The sequence below is a fragment of the Athene noctua genome, chromosome 4 (assembly GCF_965140245.1).
Source record: "Athene noctua chromosome 4, bAthNoc1.hap1.1, whole genome shotgun sequence".
Lineage (NCBI taxonomy): Eukaryota > Metazoa > Chordata > Aves > Strigiformes > Strigidae > Athene > Athene noctua.
Genome location: NC_134040.1, coordinates 58467806 through 58480232, shown reverse-complemented (window position 1 = coordinate 58480232; position 12427 = coordinate 58467806). Strand labels below are relative to the sequence as shown.

At 38.3% G+C, this 12427-nt stretch overlaps 2 protein-coding genes across 12 annotated transcripts in view; one reads left to right on the top strand and one right to left on the bottom strand.

The window, feature by feature from the left end:
- TBCK (TBC1 domain containing kinase) overlaps positions 1 to 3697 on the bottom strand; it is a 145356-nt gene extending 141659 nt beyond the window's left edge. For 6 of the 10 annotated variants that reach the window (XR_012633594.1, XR_012633596.1, XR_012633595.1 and 3 more), the window contains exons 1-2: positions 3137 to 3349; positions 529 to 607 (exon numbers count right to left, since the gene is read on the bottom strand). The gene's annotated coding sequence lies outside the window, so the exon portion shown is untranslated. Of the gene's footprint in view, positions 1 to 528; positions 608 to 2888; positions 3019 to 3136; positions 3350 to 3624 lie in introns of those variants that run through there. The other 4 variants (XM_074905479.1, XM_074905482.1, XM_074905481.1 and 1 more) reach the window with 4 other exon arrangements.
- A 300-nt stretch (positions 3698 to 3997) lies between these two features.
- AIMP1 (aminoacyl tRNA synthetase complex interacting multifunctional protein 1) overlaps positions 3998 to 12427 on the top strand; it is a 38932-nt gene continuing 30502 nt past the window's right edge. The window contains exon 1 of one of the 2 annotated variants that reach the window (XM_074903980.1): positions 3998 to 4042. In XM_074903980.1, coding sequence (XP_074760081.1) covers positions 4041 to 4042 — 2 coding nt within the window. In that variant the 5' untranslated portion in view covers positions 3998 to 4040. Of the gene's footprint in view, positions 4043 to 8845; positions 9028 to 12427 lie in introns of those variants that run through there. The other variant, XM_074903982.1, reaches the window with a different exon arrangement.

Sequence of the window (12427 nt, the reverse complement as noted above, 5' to 3'; positions counted from 1 at the left end):
TGGCATCCAGCCAAGTTCCAGTTGGAACGCTTTAACTGTGTATTTATAAGACACATCCCTGTAAAAACACCATGTCCGCCAAATGAACTACCTGGCTTCAGAAAGAAAATATATATTAACCATGAAGAAAAAAAGTCTTGATTTAAAGAATGAATTATAATATTGCTTGGCTCAATAGTCCTCTAATAACTGTTCTAAAATAAAGTTAATATGAACAGAGTTGAGGGGAGAGAGAATAAAATTATGCCAAACGGCGAGGTGCATTATTTCTCTGAAAAGTTAAATATGTGGCGTACAATATATTTACTCAGGTAAGAAACGTTTTAATTTTTACTGCAGAAAAATAATCTGCTAGATAATGCTTCTCTAATACATTGTACCTGCATTCAGCTGACATTTAAAAATGAATTTTAATAAAAAGAATTGTTAAATATCATCATTATCAGATTAAACATTTCTTGTACACTAGATCACTTGGCCTGCAAAGATGAATTAGACCACCTGCAATGCTTTCAACTGTACACTTACCGCTCACTTCCTTTGCTTAGGAAGCACACAGACAAAAAGACAGACATGAAGTAAGCAAACAATCTTTCCTGTCAGCCACCTGAAGGAATCAATGAAGAATTTTAAAAGTATGCATTAAAACAAGTTCTCTCATTACAGAGTTAATTCTGTAGACTCCCCTAAACCAATGAAAAATATTCTCTCTGATGATGGAAAAGAGTTAGTTCTGTCAAATAGCTACCTTCACAATTAAACTCTGATCTCTGTCCTTATCTCTCAACTTCCATAAATTCCAGGCACTGACTTGAAAAATAAACCAAGTAACCCCAAACCTAAAAACTTAACCTTCCAACACACATTACAACTTAAGTGAAAGGGTGGGGTTTTAAAAATAAATTATTTGTCTAGATATTTCTCTAGTAATTACTGACATTTTAAAATTCAAACAGAAGTATTATATATTTTTAAAAATTGATTTAAAACCAGATCTTATCTAACTATTTTTAAATTGTAAGGAGGTTTGGTTTGTTTTTTTTTTTGTTTTTTTTTTTTTTAAATTCACATCAGTCTCTGGCACAATTATAAACATAAAGAGTGCTACACAATCTCCTCATGTTTAAGGCAGAAAATTTTCCACCTCACACCTCTTCTATATATGAGACATCATTAATTTTATGATTTGGAGGAATGAATTATAGCCTACAGAACTTCCCTATTACTTTGAAATAAAAAGAGGAAGAGAAAAAGAAAGGTTTGTTATAAAATAACAAACTGACACCAGAAACTGTTAAGGCAAACTCAGTTTTGGAACTGAATTCTGGAAATTCAATTTTGAAAATCCAAAACAGCGAGGATGGAAGAGGATGCAAAGACTTGTCTTATTAGTGTCATCTAAAATTACTGAGTCATTGTTTCCAAAGCACTGTTTATTATGTGTATGAAAGACAGTCTGTCATATCTGCAAAACAGGTCTGACATAAAGATTAGAAGTCCAGAAGTGGCCTGTTTTGCATTCCACCTCTGAATGACCTTCCCTAGTCCACTACCTCCATCCAAATCTCCCTTAGAAACGTTTACAGTGCACAAACCCACTAACAACATTCTCAGTAAAATCCACCACAAACAGAAGACTTTTACAAATTCCTATTTAATATTCAGAATAGCACTGTTTTTATAAGTCTTTCACTTGATAGCTTTTCCATGCCCAACACTGTGAAATAAAACACAAGTTAGCCTCTCAACTACTGAGCAACTTACTTGCTCCCCTGAATACCTACTGTTCTCAGAGAACAAATTTTTTCTTCAGAATTTAACATTTTCTAGCCATCGTTTACAACTTTTTCACTGCAGCAATGCTAAAGCAATTGAGTTGATGAACACTAAGAACTCTGCCCTTAAAAAAATAAAAACATATAAATTTGATTCTCAGAAGCAAATATTGCACAGACCAACCTGAATGAATCCATCTTGTGAAAGACATCTATGGTTCTAAAGTGTCCACATGCACAAATAAAGACAACTAGCCATCATACCTGTTAGTAATTTGAAATGTCTAGTTATTTAAATGCCTCCTAAGTATCCAGGTGTAAATGTCTCTTGCCTAATAAAGGCAGCTTTTCAGAATTAAAACATAAATTATAACCAATACTGCTATTGAATTATTTTTAAAGCAATTGAGAACAATTTCAGGAGAGGAGGTGGCCTGAATATCCTATGCTGACACTATTTTTCATTAAATCACAGCATTTTCAAAGTACACCATTTAATAAGATGCAATTCCTTCCCAAAATATCTCTTCTTTTGTTCTTAAGTCTTAAAACATTCCTATTGCAACTGTAGTCATTCTTAATTTGATAAAAATAGTGGGCAGGTAATTACAGATTATACACACATTAGGCATACTTAAAAAAATTGTTAACATTGTTATTCTGTTCAAACTAATAAATTCAGTGCAGAAAATAAACACTTAGCTTCAGATTCCAGCTACACCAACTCAGCAACAGATAAATGTGCTAAAATGATCATTATAATACTCTTATTCAAAATAAACATAAAATGCAAATCAGATTTTGACAAGGCTCCAATGTTATTATTTTGCCTTCAATGGATACAGAAATTTGGGGGAAAAAACCCCAGGCAGGTATCACAATATTTTCGGCACAGGTAACTAAAATATTTAAAGAGTTGTTTCATGAAAAGGCTAAATAGTAATTCCTTTCCCTAACTCTTATAGGGATACTAAAGCATCACTTCACTCAAATTAAATATGACCCATCAGCAAAGGTTAAAAAATGCTCTATCCCCATAGTATTTGTAGAATTTTGTCATACATATATGAAAGCCTCTGTATTCTACATTGGTATTTACATAAGAAGAGTTACCGGTGTTGCCTGAAGCATTTACAATGTTAGCACATCCATTAAGACTTTGTCGTTGTTTTGAACGTCAGATGTAAGAGTTAGAGAGCCTCATGGGCATCTCAAGTCTCGTATCTGCAGCTAGATCATTTAACTAGAGAGAAAAAATAACAACACTTGGATAGCATGAAGAAAACATAACTTAATTTTGATAGATCATGATACACTTTTAGTCACATCTCTCTATTTTATAAACCCGCTATTTCCTTTACCTGTTCTTCAGCGTCTTTGGGTTACAGACTGTCTGCCTGTTCTGCTACATCAGTGTCGCTATGCACACAAAGATGGGGTTTGTTATCATTTGAATTTATACATTATACACGGCTGCTCAGGAATTAAATCTAGTAAAAGAGAAACCAGTTTGCTATATGACTGCTAGAAACGCTGGTAAGCTCTAAGGCCCTATAAGCACGCTAGCCAGAGACCCCCAACCCTGAGGCACTACACCCGGGCCGGCGCTCGCAGCCCAAAACCGAGGCCAAAAAGGCGGGACCCGGCGCTGCCTTTCCAACCGGCCCCACACACCCCACGGCGCTGCGGGGGAGCGGGAACGCGAGCGCTCGTCCTGCGCCCCCGTCCCGCCTCGATCCCGCCACACCCGCCGGGCCGGCCACTCCCCCAGCCTCTCCGTTACCCAGCGGGGGCTGCCGGCCTAGCAGGGAAAGAGGAGGGGAGGGCTGGTGCCGGTGCCAAGGGGTACCTGCACGAGCGCCGCCACCCCGCCGTCCCCGGTGCGCACCGCGCTCCCCCCCCGAACGTGGCGTCACTACCTTCGCCCGCCCCCGCCGCTCCAGGACGTCACTCCACCCCGCCAGGCACCGGAAGGACCCTGTCGTAAAGGCATCTAGCGCGGTGCCTGAGCTTTCTTGGTGTTTGGGCCTTGGGGAAAAAAAAAGAGAATAACACTCTTTCCTTCTTCACTCCCCGCGTTGTGTGTACGCTCTCTTAGTGCTCTGAGGAAAACGCGTTGAGCGTCTTGGCCGTAATAACAATGTTCGCTGGGGGTAGCGAGGCTTTCCTTGGTGCCTCCTTAGAAGCTTCAGGCACTCGGTGGGCAGCCCAAGGGAGCGGGTCCTTTCCCTTAGCGGGTGGAGGTGTGTGGCGGCGGTTCGGTTCATGTGAGTGCTTTTGGGGGGCCTCTGGGGGCCCGGCCGGGTCCCAGCATGGGGGCGGGCGGCGGCTTTGGCCCCTCAGCGCGCTTTAGCGCGCCCGTGGGTGGCTCAGTTGGGTCGCCTCTCGCTGCTGGGTGGCTTTGTCATGGCGGTCTGATGCCGTGGGTCTACCCCACGGACTGGGCTGGGCCTGGCCGAGCTCTCTGGAGCGGAGAGGCGGGAGTCTGGCGGGCCTCGTTAGCTTGCTTCGAGCCGGCGGCGCGCGGGGAGGGGAGCGGCTGGAGCGGGGGTTCCCTGCGGGTTATGTGCTGTGGTAGTAGTGGTCGTAGAGAGGCCGCTGCCGTCCTTCTGAGGGGAATTCCCCTGCAGCGGAGAGACAGAATGAGTGCCTTGAATTAGAGGAAACGACGTTATGTTTGTTTTTGTTTACTTTTTATAAGGGATTTTATCATGGGGTTTAATGTGCGCTGTAGCTGTAGGGAAGCATTCCAAGGACCGCACTTTGTGGGGAGGAAACAGGCACGTGAAGTGGTTCTTCTGAAATCATTTGTGTTCCTTTATTCAGCCTATCGATTGAAATGACAGTTTGGAAGTGGCATAGTAGTGGGCTGTTGAAGAACATGATTCATTAGTCTGGAAAGTATAGGCACAGAGTATCTACTGAACTTTTCATAGGAATGGTTACTACTAATTGAAAAGTAGATGCTTTTTCTGTTTTGGTAAATGGTATTGTGGTGGTTTGATCTACCTGTGGGGTTTTTTACCTATCTTATTTTGTTTTCCCTTTTTGCCCTGTTGAGAAAAAAGTGGGAAGGGGGGGGGGAAGTGATAGAGCATTTAGCCAAGATCAAACCACCACGGTTATGTATGTTTATTATGCTTTTGCATAGACTTCCGTGAGTGAAAACCAGTGTAAGTATTTGCCCGTCCTCAGTAGAGATACTTGCAAGATTTAAAATACAGCCCATATACTGTACAGGGATGGATGGACTGGATAGGAGGGATGAGTTTATGATTTGTTACTTGTTAGGTTACATTACAAGTCCACAGCGAACCAGCACACAGCAATGGTACTGAAGTACTGTAGACCTTTAGCTAATAGGTAAGTGGTTTTGTGCTGGGTTTAGCAGCTGGCAAAATGAAGAAATTACTACTGCACAATAAATAATGCCTGCATTTCCTGCTCTGTTTCTTTAATTCAGATATTATTTTAATTTCACAGATAGTTTTGCAATTCAGGATACTTAGATGAAATCTGTAGTAAGGTGAGGCAGTAGTGATTGAATATAGCATCCCATTTGTATATCCCCTTATCATTCACTTACTACATTATTCTCCAGTTATGTTTAAGTAATAATACATTATTTAGCAGACCTGTTGGAAAGTAAGCCCAAAACCTGTAAAATAAAAGCAAAGTTCTAAAACTGAATTTTTCATTCTGGCGATTATTAAAAGGGATAAGGCCTTAGAAATGAGTAACAGAAGTTTGACAAGTGGGTTTTTTTGGTTTTGGGGGTGATTTTGCTTGCTTAGTTGGTTTGTTGTTTGGTTGGGTGTTTTTTAGCTTGCCTTAAGGATCTTTGCTTGTCAACATGGCTTCACACCCTTGCAAATTAACAATATATTCTTGTTATGGTAATTTTGACTTTAAAGAATTTTAAGAAATATATTCAGTGTTTTGGCAGCACTGAATCCTGAAGGTGTGAGATGTTGAAGGAAGAGTAATGTAAGTCAAAATGATTCTTAAAACTGTCTTAATCATATTTGGGTTCTGGAACATCCTTTTCCGGTTGTAAATATGAAGCTTGTGCATATTTCCATATATTGCTATAGGTTTATTTGTATATTTCACACCTTTAAATGTAGATAGAGAAGGAAACAACTTCTCATTCCCCAGACTGAAAGCAGTGGACAGTCTGGAGAGAATGGTAGCAAATGGAAAAGGATATTTACTAAAAAAAAAGACATTTGTGCAAATTTGTAGATAATCCATCAGATTGGAAATAATAGGACTCGAGTTGACTAGAATCTTGAAGACTTGATGCTTCTGATGATGAAGCATATGAGTGGGACAACAACTTGAAAAATAAAAGTTTAATGCAGAAAGGTATGATGTAGTTGCTTTGACATCGTTATAGCTCTCATTTAGTATGAATTTAACAATGGCAGGCTAAGCTAGGGCCTCTTTATGGAAGGAGAGCCAAACAACCCATGGATATTTCTTCATCCTTTTCATTTAGATGTTCTCTGTAGTGGCTTTCCTCCTAAATATATGTGACTGAACTGTTTAATATATTATTGTTATTCAATTATATACGTTATCCAAAAATTCTAGCAGTGAAGTTAATTGGATGCCATGATGAGGGGAAGCAAACAACCCCCTAGGAATTCTTATGCTCTCCAAAATCCTTTAAATCAATTCATGTTGTTTTCCTAAAATTCTTTCTGAAAATCAGTCAAGGGATTCTAGTGTACTAGAGTCTTGACTTTCTACTGACATGTAAGTTTCACAATATTATGTTTTCCTGAAAAGAAAACTACGAAATGTCATGTGAGTAATGCTCTGTCATGCAAGGTGTGTTGGTGACATTTTTCCCTTTTCCTGCTCTTGTTCTTTCTAAAGTGTTGCCCGCTTAATAACCTTGGTAGAATTACATTTCTGAAGAACATAGTCCTAATTTAAAGAATGTTGAAATGTATCTATTTAACTGTAATGTTTATCACCAAAATTTCATGCTATATGCTTGACACAGTGAATTCCTAATGTAAGCAACACATCATCACAATAATTTGATCAGTGTTTCCAAATTATCTCTTAATCTTTTGTCTGTTTTTCTTCCATAAACTCCATAGACACCTGGTTGTTTGTGACTTTGAGGGCTGGGGGTGTGGGGGTGGTGTACAACAGTGGTGTTGTTTCTTAGTATGACTGAAGTAGAAAGTAAAAAACTTTGGGTTTATATTAGTCTGTAATACATTGAGATACAGTACACAGTTCAGTTGGCATGAAACTTTAAAAACAGTTTCTGGAAATATAGTAAATGTGCCTCAAAATATTCTTATACTTTTACTATACACCACGTTCTATACTACAGAATTGTGCTAAGTTTGTATTATAAGATAGGAAGAGGTAACATAAGGTAATAATCAGATGTAGTGATTTGTGTGGCTTCTTTCTGAAACAACAGACCACTTGAAAGTTGCTGCTCTGTGTAAATTTACAAATTAGCAGTAGAATCAAATTAGAAAACTACGTTTCTCAGCTTCACACCCTGATACCCCCACCCACAGTAGAGATAGATTGAACAGTTTTATGGGTGTCATGTTAACTCTGTTGATTTCGAAAAAAGCCCTAAGAAGCAGCAGAGATAGCTTGTACGTTCTGGAGGGCCAGAACTCAAATAATGGCATCAGAATGAAGAGTGCATCTTGGATTGGTGAAAAAAAAATGTACTGAGATGCAAAACAGGAGATAAGTTTTACCTAAGACCTCTGTAGACCAAGAGTGAAAAGTAGAGCTCTTGCGTACCCACAAATCCCACCTACTTTAAAAGTGTCCATAAGCTTACTGGGGAAGTATCTATGTAATAAAAATAATGTAAAACAGTTGTCAGAACTTTCTGATTATGATTTGCTTTCTATATGTCACAGCTGCCATGTGAATGAATTCATTCACGTTTGTCTCTTCTAAGGCAGTGTTTCCTAAAACGTAATGAATGTGAAATGCTGAACAACACAGATAAAACTGAGAGGTCAGCATAGAGGGCAGCTGCTAGGAACATCAGATGTGAGCAAAATAAATAGCATCTCCTGTTTCTTGTAGTGATATGAATTATATGATGTCAGTCCAGCAGAGACCTTCGGAAACCCCTGTTTATTCTCCTTCTAAACAGTTACCTGTATGATTCTTATTACCATCACCAAGAAACATTTCCCTTGTTGGATTTCCTGTCATACTAGGGGTAAGGGGGAAATTGATGGTTAGTTTTTATTTCCATGATTACATTAGTATTAAGCAGTAGGGAGGAAAAAAGAAGTCTCTGGCCTTTTTCCCTCAGTGTGGTGGAAGCCATTCTTATTCATAATTTAACATGGTTTCAAAGAGATTTGGGTACTTCTCAAAGCAGCCTTCTGCTTTCATTGTTCAGATTTTTTTATATATATAAATATTAAAATCTGGTTTTGTGCTTGGGAAAAAGTGCTTTCCTTTTGAAAAAGTTCTTCTAAACAAAAACTGAAAAATGGTTTACTGACTAGGCTTTGTGACCACAGATCAGTAAGTCATCAGTTAGTTTTCACAGTTTTTTGTCTCTTGGAGAACAAGAAAATATACGTCTGCATTACTATGTTAGAGGACAATTTCTTCAGCGTGAGTGTAAAATTAATACATTGGTGTTTTACCTCACAGGTGTTTTATTTATCCTGCTTTCACAGTTAGAAAATCTTTGATGTGTGCTGTTTTCCCAAATAGTCACACTAGGAACATATGGAAATACCACAATTAGAAGGGTAGGTTTTACTAGATGTTTTTTAAACTTAAAACACAGTGATGTAAAAGAGGGAAGTATTACTGGTTTTGTAACACTGAGTATAATGAAAAGACCTTAGCAGAAGAGGAGAAGAGTTCTTAAGTTCATTCTCATCTATTATACCTTAATCACTTCTGGCAGATGTTTGCCTAACCTGTTTTTAAAACCTTTCAGTGATGGATATTCCACAACGTCCATAGGCAGCCTGTTCAGTCTTTTGCTCTTACTTGAAAGTTTTCCAAATGTCTAACTTATATTCCTTGCTTTTTCTTGTCTGCAGTAGATCTGTTGAACGTTTGGTCACGTTCTCGTACCAACTTCTTTATGTTTGAAGAACAAGACCAAGTCTTCCATCTACCTTTTCCTCTATAGACTAAACAACTACACTTCTTTCAAGATTTTTGATCTTCTTTGAAGTGTCTTTAAAAAGTTGAGACACAGGAAAGGAGAATCTGGACAAAAGCAAGTATCTGTGTAATTGTGGGGGGTCTTGAGTATGCATGAATGCAGCGTGAGTGGGAAGGCTCTTGAGCAGCTGAGACAGTTTGCCTATAATAAACTGTGGCTAGTCAGGCCTTTCCTCACTTGCCTCTTTTATTTCCTCCTGTCTCTCTCACACTTCTTTTCTAGAGAAATTACAAGTTTGAGCTGATTTTTTTTTTTTTTCTTTAAACTGGAGGAGAGGGTCATGGAAAGGGAATAGATTCCCAGGTGAGAAGTTGTTCTTCTCTGTAATGTTTGCGGTGTAGTGTTAATTGATTAACTCATTAGTTATTTGCCTTTACACTTTTTGAGCCATAGTCTTCTAATGGTGAAGTCCATAACAAGCATGAAACATTTTGCAGACAGGTATTTCCCTCCTGAAAATTTAGCCCCTGTGGTTCCAGTTAGTTGAATAGATCTGATAGACAGAACAAGGCAAAGCACTTTTTTAGCATTATAAAAATGTGCTATTTTGCTTGGGTAGCATGATGGCTCAAATATTTTGAGATTGTTACCATGTTCATTTGAGTATTTCTAAACTGTCTGAGCATACATGTTTATATTTAAATAAGAAAAGCTCCTTGCCTGAGTGTGCTCTGTGCTTCTGACAATTTTTATACATTCAGCGTGCAATTACAGCTGTGGTTTTAGGCAGGGCAATCACTGGCATTCCTGATGACAAAATTCCGTGTGCCAGATCCTTGTTCAGTTTTCTAGGGAACAGTTAGTTGCTTGTGAGGCAAGTCATGTCCTGCTCCTGGGTGATACTCTGTAATACCAGGTGATTGGCCAACACAAAAAGGAAATCAGTGTAATTTATAGGGGTTTTTTTTTAAATGTCAGTTTAGACTTTTACCCCCCTGCCCTCCAAAAAACCATCTTAAAGATGGCATGCTTTCAGGACTGGCAGATGGTAGCTGTTTCAGATCTTAGTGCCCTTTTCCTTTATTATTGCTAGCTTGTAAAATAGTTTGCAATTTCAGTTTTCAATATAATATTTTAAATAACTGGTTCAAATGGAAAAAGAAGAGGAGCAATTCAGTTGCTCGTTTTTTCTTCTGTATGCTATTTATTTTGCTATAGTAATTATTCTACTCCAATAATTCTAATGCTGCTGCTTACAGGCTGAGAGTGAACTGCCTTAGCAGTAGTCTGCGACCACTGAAGAACTTCTTGTTGTCATATATATTCTTATTCTTGAATGTCCTTAGCTCTGTTCCTCTGTTACTCAATAAATTTTGTCTCCTACCATGGGATCAAAGCAGGAATGGGAGGATAAAAGTAACTAGGAAACAAGTCACCATCTGAATAATCTTTTCTTCAAAGTCTTGGAGTGGAGAACCTTCCAATAGTTCACTTGCACATTTGTGGTTTGTTTTGATTCATTCTGTTTTGTCAGAATATTGTCAGTTGGTCAGTGGCCTTCTGATAAGGGTCCAAAACACCCTTTTTTTTTTCCATATGGAGTGTGAACATTATTAATAAAGGTATAAATTACTTTAAAGGAGAAGTGAAGGAGTCATCTCTGCCTATTGAGATGAAAGATATGGTTTCTCTTAGGTTACGTTTACAACCCAGAGTCACAATAGTCTGAAATGGATCTGTTTTCATGTTTAAATGCATCAGTGGGAGTCTGTAACAGCAGCTGTAATCACTTCTTGACACTTGCTGATTCTAAAGAAAATCACTTAGATATCTTGCTGAAATGGGAATTAGATAAATTCCTCTTTGCTGTGTCTCTAATTTTCTAATTCTCCCATTTTTTAGAGAGAAATTCCAGAAATTTCCTTCTGCTGCCTTAGCTTTCACAATTTTGTTACATTTCAACTTTGTATACAATTCTTAAATTTTTATGCCACTTTATATATATTAACAGCCTAGAACTATTCCTTGACTTCAAAAACTGTAGAGAGGGAAGCTTAAACTAGAATTCATATTAGAAAGTGCTATATACTGTATTTAAGCATCATCCTAATGTTAAACACAACTCATGTAGAAGAACCCATTCTTCTTTCCTCAGAATGCTGGAAAAGACCTGACAGAGATTCTGTGGTGGATTAGAGGAAATTTGAATTCCTCTCATAACTGCTTCCCTGGTGTGTTGTCTTATATCCTAATTATCTGAACGCAGACAGATTCTGAGATGCTTTTTACATTTGAAAGCGTCTGGCAATGCGTAAAACATCATAAAAAAATTGCCTCGAGTTAGCAAATCTCTTCTTGAGATCATTTGCTACAATCTTTTGGCATAAGACTACCCATTATAGAAGACTTATTTCCATTTCCTTCTCATCAGGAGCTTTCCCAACATAACTTCAACCGAGTATGAATTAATAGTTTAAAGATTGGTCTCTGACTTCAGGACCCTCTCTCGGAAACAATCCATGGCTATTGGATCTGGTTTCTATCCCAGAGTGTTTCTCAATTACAGTTTAATATGCAGCTTTGTAGTGGCATCTTGTTTCAGACTCTGAAGATAAGTGAGCAGATCATTTCAGCAGCTCAGTTGGCCGAGACACCTAGGGACTGCTGTTCCCACAGGAGTGCATGGGCTTGCGCATGGCACGCAAGAGGTGCTGTGTCTAGCTTGGTAGCAGCTGCTCTGGAGCGAAGCCTGTAAGTTTACATTCATGCTTATCCTGCTGTAAAGTTTGAAACCTTTGGTGTGAAGTGCTCTAGTAATTGGTAACAGTCACACACTAAGGAAGTCACTGTTGCCAGCTAGGATATGACACCAAATTGTACACCAGGGAAGTTAATCTTTTCTTAGGAGTTGAATTACCCTGCTGTGTCCCAGTAGGTAAGTAATTTCATATCCATAGGACCATCTATAAAGTAATGCTAGTGATAAGAGCTAGGCACAGATTTTTTTGTTTTCCCTTTACATATAGCTTATACTTAACTGAGAACTTACCTGCAAATTTGCACTTTTTGAAGATGCTAAACCAAGATAGTCTCATTGAAAATAATTGGTTTTAAATGGTTGGATTTTTAATAGAATAATTTGAAACACAGCAAAATTAGAATTTAGCTCAATTTGTCTGAAACTATGGAAACAAAAGAAGCTTTGAATCCATAAATGAAACACAGGTATTCCCTGAAAGCTCCTTGGAGTTTTTTTTTGTCAGATACTGTCAGTCTTAATAGCTGACACAGCCTTCTCAGTGTCCAAGATGAGTGCACAAGGGTTTTGTTTATTTGTTTTTCTCTCTCTGCACAGATCTAGTATTTAAAAAAAGGGAAAATTTTCATCCTAGAAGTTTTAAAAGATGTGAGCCTCAAATGCTTTTCACTACATACAACAACAAAGAAGGTTCTGAAAGGCAATTACAGGACTACTTGCTTTTTTGGTACTATTAAAAGATAAAATATTATTGTG